General features: G+C 39.4%; 1 protein-coding gene across 5 annotated transcripts in view; it reads left to right on the top strand.

The window, feature by feature from the left end:
* ANK3 (ankyrin 3) overlaps nucleotides 1-15,173 on the top strand; it is a 677,213-nt gene that overhangs the window by 598,874 nt on the left and 63,166 nt on the right. For all 5 annotated transcript variants that reach the window (XM_029244863.1, XM_029244862.1, XM_029244864.1 and 2 more), the window contains 2 exons: nucleotides 1,914-2,138; nucleotides 4,893-5,047. In XM_029244863.1, the coding sequence (XP_029100696.1) occupies nucleotides 1,914-2,138; nucleotides 4,893-5,047 (380 nt within the window). The remainder of the gene's footprint in view (nucleotides 1-1,913; nucleotides 2,139-4,892; nucleotides 5,048-15,173) is intronic.

Below are 15,173 nucleotides of genomic sequence, written 5' to 3'. Positions count from 1 at the left end.
TATGTCTAAAAAAGTATAGGCTCCCCAGAGCAGTTTCAAGTGACCCTTTTATCACTCAACACTGGAGACAATTCATCTGGACACTTGTACAAGTGAACAAGTATCTTTGTCTTTGACTAGGGAGGAGTGATTTTTGTTTTGTTTTGTTTTGTTTTTGAGAGATTCAGTCTCTTGCCCTCATACTTTGAATATCCTAGTGGTTCCCGTCTCTCAAAGTATGTATAATGATATCAAAAACATATGAAACCATTAATTAATCCAGAGGAAAACAGCTAAATCCAAAATGAGCAAAAGGGTGTGAAGCTGATTCCACCTCACTGATGACCAGAGTTGGTTCTGAAAATCTGATAGGCTGAAAAGTGATCCCCATGCTCTTGATTCTCTCCATGGGCATGGTGGGTCCATTTGCTTTGCTGAAGAGGTTACTCTTCCGAGGTCAAGAGGCATCACTTTTTAGGAAAGGGTCTCCAGCTAGGACCGCCAAGCAGGGTCTGAAATCTATTTGTAGGATGTTAGAACTGTTTTTTAGAAGAGTAAACAGTAGAGGATTTTGATGGATGGGATTATCCCCCTTCCGCGCCCCCCCCCCCCCCCCGCCCAAATACTGTAGGTATTCAGACAGTTTTCTAAATATCAACATTTGGTGCTCTTCCACTAATAAGCGTATTTTCACATGTGAAAATTAGAACGCAAAAATACATGTTTCTGTTCCCCAGTCTCTGACTTGCACTCTTCCATATGTTGGGCTCATTGGTTTACATTCATCAGAGTGCTTTACAACACGGTGACAGTGGTGGGAGGAGTCACGGAGGTCTTTTTTTCACGAACACATGATAGGAATCAAGATATTACCCAAATAAGTTTGGGGTTAGCAGATGCAAACTGTTATACATGGGATGGATGAACAACAAGGTCCTACCTACTGTATAACACAGGGAACTATATTTAATATCCTGTGATAAACCATAATGGAAAAGAATATGAAAAAGAATATATATATGTATAACTGAATCACTTTGCTGTACAGCAGAAATTTACACAACATTGTAAATCAACTATACTTCAATAAAATTTTTTTTAAAAGATATTACCCAAATATGACACAGTTAATTCTTTACATCTTCATAGCTACATGCAGACAAATAATTTGTCCTCCCTAGCTTTAATATAACAGCCAATGACAGAATTATATAACTTAGAGATATTTTCTAAAAAGTCTGTTCAATCATTTTTGTATTGCTATACAGATACTCAAATGTAGATTGTTTTAAACAGTTTTTAAGCCAAATTGATATCGAAAAGATTAAACCCCTTTCCATCAAAATTGCCTTAGTAAAACTTTAGTCACCTTCTGCTTTTATTCTTATTTTCTGCTTTGTGAGAATAGTAAAAATTAGAGTGTTGGTATGATTAAAGATACATTCATTTTATGAGTTGTACATGTTTAAGACATACTGTGGAGTTTCATCTTACTTGTTGAGGGGGAGAGATTCCATAGTCAGCACATGGCTAAAACCATTGATAGTTAAAATGACCCTTGAATGTAAACTTAAACCACCCACAGGGACCACATACAGTGGGTTTGTTTTTAAATGCAAGACAGTCGTTTAATAGCCGGTTTTTATCCCAACTTTGAAATAGTCACTCTTCCTTCAGTTTGAGCATCTGACAGTGGTTGGCTTCTGTTCGGAGGCCACGCACCATCAAAAAATAAAGTGTCGTGTTGTACTTTTTGCTCAGTTCACAAGTCAAATGCATGTTTGATGTGACTCCACTGTATTTACTTCCAATGTATTCTTAAAGAGGGGGAATGATAGCTACCTTGTCTGTCACTTTAACATTCAGTTTCCAAACTTGCTGTGAAAACGGCTTCTGTCTCTCCTTGATTTGGCCTCTGATTTTCCCCCCTGCAGGTTTCTGGTTAGCTTTATGGTGGATGCAAGAGGCGGCTCCATGAGGGGAAGCCGGCACCACGGGATGAGAATCATCATTCCTCCTCGCAAGTGCACTGCCCCCACCCGTATCACCTGCCGTTTGGTAAAGAGACATAAACTGGCCAACCCACCCCCGATGGTGGAAGGAGAGGGATTAGCCAGTAGGCTGGTAGAAATGGGTCCTGCAGGGGCACAATTTTTGGGGTAAGTCATTTGTCAGTTTTCATCTTGGCCCTCGTACCACATCTCTGATTTTCTTTACCCTTGTCAACTCAAGTAGTTAACAGTTAAATCTGTTGAGTTGGACCATTTCAGTCGAGTACAGCCTTCATGTAGTATCAGAGGTCACAAAGCTGTGTAATTCTCTGAAAAGCTGGTAGGCTGGTACTTCCTTAACTCAGTTTGCTGGCCAAAGGTTTTACTAACCGAGAAGCATGTTCTCTGCTCAGTGAGTGCACGGAACCCCAGCGGCCCCCGTGGAAGTCAAGGCACCACTCTTATATATCCCACGTTGAATAAATGGCTATTTTGGGTACATGTCTTTTTAATGATCATTTTTTGGGGAACAATCCATTGTGATACTGTATTTTACAAAAGGAAAAAATGCATTTATTTTCTGAGGTGGCACTTGGGTGCAAATCAGGCAGGCTCTGTCGTGACGGACAGTTTGTTCACAGTTTCCCCTTCTTGTTTCTCTTCCTGCTGCATGGATGTTATTCAGTAAACTGCATCTTCCTACCAATCCTCCCCCTGTAAATGAGGGTGAGAGCTTGGTTAGCCGAATCCTGCAGCTTGGGCCTCAAGGAACAAAATTTATTGGGTAGGATCTTTATAGACAAGATACAGAATGTCTACAATTCTTTTTCCATTTTCAATTTTTTTCTGTCACACCCATGGTCTTATTCTTGTCTTAATTTTATTTTTGGTTTTTAATGCTTTCAGTTGATGTGTGTCACTGAAAGAAGAAAAAAAAAATCATAGTGGCTTGACTTAATGCAGCACCGCTACCTCTCTTGTGCTTTTCAAGCATGTGGAAGTCACTGCAAGCATTCTGCTTTCATAACTCTGTGCTTCTGTAAACCTTGCTTTAATTTGAAATGTTTCAACTGATGCTGATAGTTTTTAAGACAGACTGATTTTAACCCAGTGTAAAAGAAGATATATGCAGGCTTTGAATCAGCATTTGCTGTAAATGATATATATGTGTATATATATATATATATATATATATATATATATATATATATATATATACCTGTATATATATATGTATGTGTGTGGAGTTGCATTTTTTTTTTAAAAGTACTTATGGGCTGTGAGAAGGACAAGTCATCAATAAGTAAACTGATTTTGAAAAAATGTTGGGAATACAAGATATTTAAAGAAAATCCAATAGGCAGCAGGTAGCATATTCTACTAAAGTTATTAAATTGTTTTGTTTTGTTCTGTTTAAGCTGAAATGTGTTGGTATTTGTCTGTCTGCTTATCTGTCTGATTGGTGTGTTTGCATTGGCAGTCTGCATGAAGAAACCTGTTATGAAAAGTTATGCTTGGCTTTCACCTTGGTCCCAGACCCTTGTTCATTCCTCCTCTCCAATATTGTTGAATGTCATACACAAAGCCACATTCCTGAAATATTTCGAGTGACAGTATCTGATGCATTAACCTGCAAAGATTGTATCTAGTTTTCAAAAAAAGAAAAATTTAATGTCTAATCACCAGGTGTGGTTAAAAACTAAGGTGAACATCTTAATAACTCTTGAAATTACTAACACTATTAGGAATAGTTGATTTTGTTCTTACCCACTGAAAAATAAAGGGATTATAAAAAATGTTTCAAACCCTTAATTTGAATTAATTTTAATTATTTTGCCCAAAGTAAAATTTTCATATTTATCATCCCATTTTAAGTGAATGCTTTTGTAATAAATCAAATATTAATATGTTTTTATTTATGTCATTTGGTCATTACAACTACTATCCTTTTTTATGCTATTACCTATTTAAGCCTGTATCTTCTGTCACCACATGTACATAAACACACAGGCCAAGAGGTGAGGTTATATACAACCTCTGTAGGAGAATAATGATACTGTCTACTTAAATGTCATAAAATAAAGCTGCACAATCCAGCTACATAAACTGTGTGTGATTGTGGTCTGCTTACTTCCATTCATCCTTTTTAGCATTTATCCTACTTCAAAATTTATTATTCAAAAATTATTCCTGTGCTTGATTGGCTCTCTTCAATTTGCAGCCATTTTTTCGCCTTCTTTTGCAAAAGGACACTGTCAAAAATTACTAGATCGTTATATGACAGTTTCAAACCAATAATGCTTTTTCAGAAAGTTTAATTCCTATGCAGCCCTGCGAGAGCTAGGAAATTACACTGCCCATTTCACAACATAAAAATCAAAGTAACTGTCTTGACTATACAGGCCATGAAAGTTATGAAAACTGACCGTTGGAAGGAGTGGATTGTTATATTGATTGTTTTCTTGCTAAGGGAAAAAAAAATCAGTAATCTTTCAAAATAGGCAATTTACAGAATTTCTTTTTTCAAGAAACGACTGTGTCCTTTTAAATCATGAGCATTTTGTATAATACAATACACTATTGTGTTTTAAAAAATGGACCAACTTTCTTTCTTATGGTCTATTTTAATAACTTTCAATTCCTCGATTACTTATGTGTGCTGAATATTTTCCCCCTATTCAATCAAATGCCTAACATATGATAGGCCCCCAAGAATTGTTTGTGAATGAATGAATGATGGCATGTTTTCAGGTTTCTAATATATTATTTAATTAGCAAATGATTCTGCAGCTTTGAAATCATTCCCAACCTTAGTGGCACCTCTGATTTTCAAATGAATACTGTCAATGAAACACTTTTAAAAGTATGAAACTATAAACCTATTTCCTTTGATACCAAAATAATGTGGCTTTTTTCTTCCAGCCCTGTCATAGTGGAAATCCCTCACTTTGGGTCTATGAGAGGAAAAGAGAGAGAACTCATTGTTCTTCGAAGTGAAAATGGTGAAACGTGGAAGGAGCATCAATTTGACAGTAAAAATGAAGATTTAACCGAATTACTTAATGGCATGGATGAAGGTAATTACAGTGACTCCCTGTTTCTCTGAATGTCTGCAGGAAGAAATCAAAGGAATGGCTAGACTAAAGGAAACAGTACTTTAATTTCACACGTTTGTATTTTAAACTGGGAATCGGGTTCCTCAGCATTTATTGTTTTCTGTGTCTAAGGCATGAAGTTCCATTTAATCTAACAAACCCCGCCCCCCCATATTAATGTATAAACCTTCGGATAATTCTCTGTCTTAAATCAACTGTATCAATCTTTCCAAAGCTTAAGAAAGTTTTCTAAGTCAAAAATGTGTAAGGAGGGAGTGAAATAATTATGCAAGGTATGCAAAGCATGCAGAGCATTTTTAAGAAAATATGTTCACTTTTTATTTTTGGAATCATTATTTTCGTGCCCCTTCTTTTATCTCAGTCTTCTCGCAGATGATTTCAGTATTCTTATGGATTTTTAATTTCTCCTGGGTTCTAATCAGTTTTTTAAAAAAATAGGTTTCAGGCTAATGATTGGGGAGTCTGTGGTGCTTCCAGTGTCTTATTCTTTGACCTGGTAAGACTGGCCTATAGCAAGCATGTCACTCTCTCATGCACACCTTCTTCAGGCTGCCTGCCCCTTAGAATCGTAGCAGTTTTTCTTGGTAGATATTGGGAATAGACTTGTTTTGAGAGTGGGTACTTGGTGCAGCGTTTTCCTTTAGAAAGGTTAAAAAAAAAAAAAAAAGAGAGAGAGAGCTCATCATAAAATAAAGCTAATCTTTATACTGACTTGCTAATCACTACAAATCCAGCAACTGTTTTTTGTTTTTGTTTTTATTTTATTTATTTATTTATTTATGGCTGTGTTGGGTCTTTGTTTCTGTGCGAGGGCTTTCTCTAGTTGTGGCAAGCGGGGGCCACTCTTCATCGCGGTGCGCAGGCCTCTCACTATCGCGGCCTCTCTTGTTGCGGAGCACAGGCTCAGCGCAGGCTCAGTAATTGTGGCTCACGGGCCCAGCTGCTCCGCAGCATGTGGGATCTTCCCAGACCAGGGCTCGAACCCATGTCCCCTGCATTGGCAGGCGGACTCTCAACCACTGCGGCACCAGGGAAGCCCAGCAACTGTTTTATATAACAGCGTTACTGGAGAAATTATTCACATACCATAAAATTCACTCTCTTAGCATTTAGCTCACTAGCTTTTGGAATGCATCTAGCATAGTCTCTACTGGTTGTGAAGTGTGGACAAAGGAGCTAGACAGACTCGAGGGTGTTTGAGGGACGACCTCGGACAAGCTCTTGGATCCCCGTGAGCCTCTGTTACTTCTATAAAATGGAGATTACCTTCCTCACTTCATAAGGTTGCTGTTGAGAAGAAATAAAGTCATTATGTGAGGCGCTTTTCAGATACAGCCCTTGTTACAAACTAAGCCCTTGATAAATATCCACTATTATATTCATTCCATAGAAAAAATTGTCATGCCAAAGGTATTGTATAAGACACAGCGAATCACAGCCAACCAAGAATTTAAAGATGTCTTTACGGCAGGGTAGGGGGAACCTAATCATTGCTGAGAGTCTAGCATTCGTGAGGCACTGATAAATGCCTCTATGTATGGAAATTTAAAATGAAAGCATAGTACTGCGAAGTAGGTAGTTTTAATCCCACTTTATAGATGGGGGAACTGGAGTTCAAACAAGTCAAAAGGTTACCCCCAACTCAGTTGCAGCACAGGGGCTGAAATCTCGTTCTACCTGTTCTCAAAAACTTTTAACTATCCCACTTACTTTAGAAATATGTGTCCTGTGGAGAAGAAAATAAACCTAAAGAATAAAATTCCTACAAACCTCTAGATTTCAAGATCCAGAAGAGTCATTTTAAATGTTATACATGTAATGAGTATACATTAAATGTTTATACATAATACTGACATGTATATCCCGTACCATTCACAACTTCAGATAATTTCTGATGGATGGGAACTTTCATTGGCAATTTAGATTTCTAATAGTTATTACCTTAATTTATTATAAAGCATGAAATATAGTTTTTTATAAGGAAATTTATAAGAAAACATAATCAAAAGTTTTAAAATGAGTAAATCCTAAGGGAAAGAACTGAATTTGCATTTTGAAAAGAGTAAAAGAATATGGATGATTGAGAATAAAAAATAGAGAGAATAAGATAAATGGGTTTTCCAGAGGATAGTTTTTTTTTTTTCCTGTTTTAAGGAAAATAAGGTATAAAGATATTTTCATGTATCCAGTATTTCTTAAATACCATTGTAGATTACTAGTTTTTTAATGCAGCATCCTCTCCACAAGGATTTCTTTTTTTTTTTTTTAACCAATAGCTACCTTGACATTGTAAGTAGCTGAGGGCAGAGTACGTGTCTTAATCGCTTTTGAGTCACCAGTATCGGGCACAGTCCTGATTCGGACACTCACCCAATCCTGGAGAGTAGGCAGAAGGAGGGACCTCATGATAATATATAGCTCTGGGGGGTGTGGGGGGATGAACTGGGAGATTGGGATTGACATATATACACTAACATGTACAAAATACATAACTAATAAGAACCTGCTGTATAAAAATAAATGAATAAAATAAAATTCAAATTAAAAAAATTATATATAGCTGTCTGGAAGAAAGCTCTTGTTAGTCTGTTTCTTCTCCCCCAAACTTCATTAATGTTTTAGGAAGAATACTGAATATTCTAAGAGAGTGTTGTCCAATAGCACTTTCTGTGGGGATGGAAATATTCCATACCTGTGTGGTCCAACAGCCATCACTAGTCACCGGAGACTCTTGAGCACTTGAAATGTGACTAGTGCAAGCGAGGAAGGTAATTTTTAATTTTGTATAATTAATTTCAAATAGTCACCTGTGGCCAGTGGCCACCTCATTAGACACCGCAGTTCTGACAAAAACACCGGATTCTAATAACATGTTCTTCATTTTTGAGCACAGGTTATAGTATCAGGCACAGGCAGATTTTTTTTTTTTAATTTTAAGGTTTATTTATGGAATGGATTTCCATGATTTCATACTGACATGTCTTTATTTTGGGTTTTTTTTTTGTTTTTTTTTTTTGTTTTTTCTTTCATTTTGTTTTTAATAAGCCAGTTTTCAAATAGGAAGTTAGTCCTATCTTTGCTTAGACAAATGACGCCCCAGACACTGCCACACTAGGGGCATCTGTCCGATGTTTTAAAGAAATGATGATCTAGCCCTATCCTGGATTCTGCATGTTATCTTGGAAATAGTGGATAGAGTTTCTTTGCTACAGTTTTTAAGACCAGATAAAGTTTGGTTCCATTTTAGACAATTAAAAGGAAATGCAAATACTTCCAAGTTTAAAGAATCAAGCACTGGAGGCCACAAAAGGAAAACTGAGGACTAAATTTTCAAGGCACCATGGTTTTCTTCATATATTAAATCTATAAGAGCAATGATAATGAAGGAATCAAGACACACATTTTATAACTGAAGCTCAATTAATCAGATTTCATGCCAAGCTCACGCACCACTAACCACCACTCTTGTCCTGTCCCCAGAGAAACTTAGCTCTTATTGGAACATCCCTCCTCTAAAAGCAGACAGGCAAAAATAAAAATCAATCAGTCTCTAAAAATCCAACCCTTCTTTTTCCTTCAAGGTCCAACTAGTCAAACTTCTTGTGGGGAGAGAAGCATAAGCATGGTTTAGGAGGTTTCATGTTATTTCTACCCTCACCACTCTGTGCCCCTGGATAGCTGTTAATTAGCAAGATAAAAATAGTACATAAAATAAGCCAGTGACCAGATCACTCAAGAATTCCTTAAAGAAAAAGAGAAATAAATCATTCTACTGTTATTTTATTTACCCTATCAGTTTACCCAGTTCATAACAATTAAGCCTTATCTGCCATCTATGGCAAGTGACCCTTGATAATACCTGTCTTATTATAAATGTCTCATTTTAACCCTCTTTTCCATAAATGAACTCAATGTGTTACTTTATAAGTAATCTATTCTACTTTTATAACTAGTCCTGTTGCACCGTCTTCTCTGAACATCTTAAAACCCAAGTGTTTAGAAAGCATCTTAGCCAGTATTTTGATCAGTGATTTTTTTACTGAACAACACAATTGTAAAGATTAGATTATGGTTCTGTAGTATTTTAAAACTTGCAAAGCCTTTCCATGTGCACAATCAAATTGTAACTCCAGGGCTTCCCTGGTGGCGCAGTGGTTGAGAGTCCGCCTGCCGATGCAGGGGACACGGGTTCGTGCCCCGGTCCGGGAAGGTCCCACATGCCGCGGAGCGGCTGGGCCCGTGAGCCACGGCCGCTGCGCCTGCGCGTCCGGAGCCTGTGCTCCGCAACGGGAGAGGCCACAGCAGTGAGAGGCCCGCGTACCGCCAAAAACAAACAAACAAATTGTAACTCCAGGGAAAGACAAGTCCAAGGAGGAGGATAGTTTGCCCAACGTGGTGTGGTCGTGAGGATCACGACCTGTGGATGTCACACACACTGGAATTCCCATCCTGGCTCCACGGCTTACTAGCTGTGCGACTCCAAGAAAGCCCTTGATCTCTCTAAGCTCATAGAGAACTAATGGGAAATAGATGAGCTAATATGTGTGAATTTCTCAGCATGATGTCTGACACATGAGAACCACTCTCAAAGTTAGCCATAGCCACGGCTGCCACGTACAGCTAGCTGGGCAGGAGAGCGAGGGGGGCAGACATCTTGCCTCTTCCACTTTCCAAGCCATCTGCTCTGACACTGGCCTTCAGGACAAAGGGGCACCTTTATCTAATGTTTTCAAAGCGACTCTCTAGTTGCCTACAGGGCTGTGTCCACTCCACATGGACGCTTTTCCAGATCCCACGAGGACACCTCCAGGGCTAGTGGAATCCCTGGTCACAGCTGATGGTGATTACCCCATGACTACCACCCAGTCAGGAAATCGTAAGCAGACAGATCTAGACTTCTGACTCCAAATCTAGCCGTTTTCCTACGATACTCCCTTGCCTCTGTATCTTCTCAAATGAAGGATGCCTATGAGAGGGCTTTGTGTGGAACAAAAGGTGACATGAATGCCAGCTGCTCCTTAAATTTTCCATTATGAATCAAGGTACCCTCCTAGTTCTTGTATGACTCCAAAGGACATGGCATGTATTCAGGAAAAACTGTCATTGCAGAATAGGGTGGAATCAAGAGTAATTTGTGGCACTAGCAACCTCAGAGATAAAGGCATCAGTGGTTATGCTAATGAAGCAGGTGTGTTAGAGCAGCTCTATTGAAATAACAGGCTAGAATGACACAGAGGACAGTTGGTCTGGGTGTGAAGAACCTGTTGTTACCACTGAGGTATCATGTGGCAGGAGCAACTTTTCTCTTTGGCAGCAGACATAGATCTTGTTCTAGCACTTGTTCGTTCGTGTTTTCTCAGGAGAGAAAGATATCGCAAAACAAAAAAATACTCATTCTGCTCCCCACAAAAACATCATCTTTAAAATGCACCAAATTGAATCCACTTTGTAAGTTTAATTAAAACCTTACTTGAGTTAAACTCACAAAGTTCAATTCAACATGTTTAAAATTGTGCCTGCCAGGGTGGGGGTGAACGGGGACGGGGGAGGGTTGGATGGGGAGTTTGGGATTAGCAGATACAAACTACTATACATAGAACAGATAAACAACGAGATCCTACTGTATAGCACAGGGAACCGTATTCAATATCCTATGATAAGCCAGCATGGAAAAGAATATGATATTTACTAGTAGAAGAATCCTTCCTCCTTAGAGATCTTAAGAACTGCTCATAGAAGTAGTTGAGCACTGAAAAGTGAAATATGTAGTTTCACGTTGTACACAGCACCATCTGTTGGGGAAATCGATTAACAATTTTGAAAAATTCTGGAGGAAAAAGGAACAATTGAACTTAACCAAATCAGGACTGTGGTTGGGGTGTAAGAAAAAAAGAGAAAAAGCAAAAAAGCCCAAAACTATTAATTAAACCATAACAAGATGCTTATCTGCTTTCAGTCCACTGCCAGAAAACTTACTTTTAAGAGGATTCAGCGATGCCCACTAGGTGCATAACTGGGCCAGAACAGTTCCCTCACGCCTACCAGTCAGGAAGTGAAAATGGGACCGAAGCAGACGAACATTAATAATGCCAGGTTTTATATATGTCTGTGGAATGTACTTCTTGCAATTACATGTCTTTATGAAACATTAGTGTGTCGAAAAATGACATGAGACACCCTGTCCCATGTGTCAGACAGGGTGGGGCTCTGTGCCCTCCAGGGACAGTGAAGGGGTCTGAGAGACCGGGTGTTAGCTTCCGTCACCTTTAGTGTCGATGTGAATAGAGGCCGATGTGCCAGACACGGCAGGTCTAGGCCCCTTAGAGCTCAGTGCACTTCTGTGTTTGCTGCATATGCCGGGTTACGGATTGATGGTGTTTAGCTTCAAGACATTATATACGATCCGGATTTTGAAGATAGGATTATATAAATTGTTTCTTGTCTGGATATAGTACCGATGGTTAAACGAAGGGTTGAAGAAAGTTTGTAAGGGGGCTAATTGCCTGAAAGCCTTTTCATTTGCACAAGTGGAAAAGTAAGCAGATGTGGAAGAACATTTTTCTGGAAAATAACAGAGAGAAGCAGATGCAAAGAATACAAGGCTTCTGCAATCATGGAGGAAAACCTTAGAATGATTATTCCAGCATGGCCAAACACACCCTCTCTCACTTCTCTGTTTCCAGGAAGCCTTCCCTAAACCCCAGTCTAAGTTAGATACACTTGGTAAATACTTCTATCGCACCTGACCTGTCTTCTTCTGTAACAAGCACTTTTGAACTTTGCTCTCTTCCTTGGTGGACTGTAAAGTCCATGAGGGCAAGGAATGGCTCTGACTGGTGACAGTCATTATGCCCAATGAATATAACAGCCCTTAGCAGTGTTGTCACTTCGTCATAATTTGTTGAAGAAATGAATGAGTTGTATCCAGGCATGTGCTGCCGCTCTTGGCAATACATTTCCTCAGTAATTCAGTGACCCATACCCAAGACAGGAAGCAGCTTTCTAAAAGAACAGATGCCACAAACAAATGGGGAGAGGGGGTCTGGGAAGCCGGAGAAGGGCACATAATGATTAGGAATTAGTTTTCGAAAAATAACTTTAAGATATATGATTGTCAGCAATTATACGGATTGCAGAAACTGGAGGGAAGAACAAACAGGTGTATCATTGTTTCCAGACATGCTGCTTCATTAGCACCCAGTTATCTGTGCAAATCTGAATAACAAAGACGGTCCCTACCTTGGGTCGTCAAAGATGTAAAATAATGCTGATCCAGACACGCATATAGCAGGTGCCAGAATTCAATACGAATATGAGTGAAATTACTAAAATGATGGGACCTTTCTGTACTGTCTTTGCAACTTTCCATGAATCTGATTATTTCAAAGTAAAAATTGAAAAGTTTCCTACTGTGTTTATGTTGAGGAAGAAGGGTCAAGTATATCATTTGAGGGTTTTTTCCTGTAACATCCAAGGGTGGGCTCGTTCCAAAAGTTGCATTTTAGGTGGAGCTGAACTTTAATTCCAAAGAAATGAATGTCCATAATTTTCCGAAATATTTCAGTGAATATATTACAACTGTTATGTTGTTCCACATATTCTACAGCCAGAGTTAAATATTATAAATTTATCTTTTATTGCCTTCATTTCCCCCAATTTATCTGCTACTTAATTTTCTATGATTGGTGATATTTTCCCTTAAAAACGGAATGAAATTAAAATGATAGCAGTTCCGATTTATATACTTGTAGAGATGCAAAACAGAAACAGTGTGATTTAAAAAAAAAAAAAACGAGTCCAACCTTAGATCTGCCACAGGCTGGCTCTATGGCTCTCCTCTATCTCCAGGGTTGTATGACCTTGGAAAGAATACGTAATCTAAATTATTATGTCAGCAGATCTGTGCTGGCGGATTTGTATCATTTATTTGTCATATCCACCCCAGAGGTAACTTTTCTTATCTTGATCTCATAAACAAGTTACACAGGGCTCAGCGTTAAGGAACTCCTCCAAGATCCAAGCTCACTGGTTTGAGAACTGGATTTGAACCGAAGGTACCTGTCTACAAAGACTTTCCACAGACCCATACTAGCTAGCATGCCGTTTTGAATTCTGACATTCTAAGACTCCCGTTTTCTCCCACCGCTCAGTATCAAATACTCCATTCGTAGAAGAGCAAGCTGAGAGAACATTCACATGACCAGAAATGAAACCCTAGATAAAGAAATCATCCTGGGCTTCCCTGGTGGCGCAGTGGTTGAGAGTCCGCCTGCCGATGCAGGGGACGCAGGTTCGTGCCCCGGTCCGGGAAGATCCCACATGCCGCGGAGCGGCTGCGCCCGTGAGCCATGGCCGCTGAGCCTGCGCGTCCGGAGCCTGTGCTCCGCAACGGGAGAGGCCACAACAGTGAGAGGCCCGTGTACTGCAAAAAGAAAGGCCCGTGTACTGCAAAAAAAAAAAAAAAGAAAAGAAAAGAAATCGTCCTTTGTGAAAACTCCAGGTTGTATTCCTTCTATAGACTGTTGACACTCCAACCTGACCAGATCACAAACAGCCTTCAGAAAACAAATTCCATACAGGAAAGAGAGCCATGGCCCCGTTGGACCATGTTATCAAGACATTTAGTGCATGTAAGAGTGAGCCAGAACTAATCAGTGTGATCATTTGAATGCTTTTAAGAAAAACTCATTTTGTGGGAACATGATTTCAGTCGTGTTATTTCGGATTCATTGTATTATGACCTTCACAGCCATTCATATTTGCAAAGCATTTTATGATCCTTCTTGCTCTGTTGCAAAATCTGTTACAGAGAATGCTGTCCCAGCTTTTACAAATGAACTAAAGGAGTTACAAGGTACTTAAGAAACTTATCATTCATCAGCGAGGCAAGAACGCTGCAGGACATTAGCTTCCATGTCTTATGTAGCAGAAAGTGCCACTATCATGAGAGCTCTGTGCCCCTGGAGTGGGCCAGTACGAAGTCATGTCACCTTTTGGACCAGGGTGTTTGCACATCCGCCCATTACTCATCCGTTTTATCAACCACTACACACGTGCCAGCTAGTCTGCAAAGACACTGTGTTAAATGGTGGTTGGAGTCCACGTCTGTGTGATTTCATCCGTTCCCCCAGCCTGGTCTTAGGTTCTAATCTCAGCTCTAAAGCAGACCAGCTAAGTCAGTTTGGGTAAGTCACTTAACCTCTCTGAATTTCAGACACTTACTTTACCAAAATGCTATGTGGGCAAAAGAGTAATTGACCCGCCACAAAGTAGACATGCAGTAAGTGTAAATTTTAACCTTCTTCCTGGCCAAACCTATTTCAGAACTCACCTCTCTCTTTTCCCTGTGATGTGTGTGTGTGTGTGTGTGTGTGTGTGTGTGTGTGTGTGAGAGAGAGAGATAGAGATAGAGATAGAGAGAGAGAGAGAGAGAGAGAGAGAGAGAGAGAGAGAGAGAGAGATAGAGGCAACTTTGCTAGTAACAAATTAAAAAGGAAGAGAGGGATCCAGGGTTCTTTCATAGTCTAGGCATTATGAATCACCCTGAAAGTTAAAAAGCTCTTAATATTTTTTTATGCCCTTGCCTCCTTTAATTCTATAGCTATGGAGTGGTTTAGTATATCCTTTAAAAAATAAAACTATTTTAAACTAGTAGATATTTATTGTTGCCCCATAAGCTCCTCTTCTCATACTGAAACATCCTTGAGTTGTTTTTCATGGGATCCTGTTGTCATATTTTTGATAATTTGGGTTCTGGATTTTTAAGGACAGTTACAGGGAGAGAGTCTACTAATACCTCGCTTCTCAAATGTGTCAAGTCATAAAGTCACCTGAGTTGAGTATGGAAATTTCAGGCTCCACCCCTGGCCTACCAACTCAGAATCTCCATGAGAGAAGCCTAGGAATCTCTGCTTTTAATAGGTAGCACCGGTGTTGCTTCTGATCTGGCCAGTCTGGGGCACACTCCTCTGGGAGCTAGGTTCTCTGTGGGTAGGAGTATGATCCAGGCACCATGTTTGTGGTGCACATTACTTGGTTGAGTTTATCTCTGTATGTAAAGGGTGGGAACAAAGCAAAGATTCTTGGT

This window comes from Monodon monoceros, unplaced genomic scaffold, assembly GCF_005190385.1.
Source record: "Monodon monoceros isolate NGI ecotype Baffin Bay Population unplaced genomic scaffold, NGI_Narwhal_1 Super_Scaffold_4, whole genome shotgun sequence".
NCBI classification, from domain to species: domain Eukaryota; kingdom Metazoa; phylum Chordata; class Mammalia; order Artiodactyla; family Monodontidae; genus Monodon; species Monodon monoceros.
Note: the sequence above shows the minus strand (reverse complement) of the source record. Positions and strands in the feature narration are given on the sequence as shown.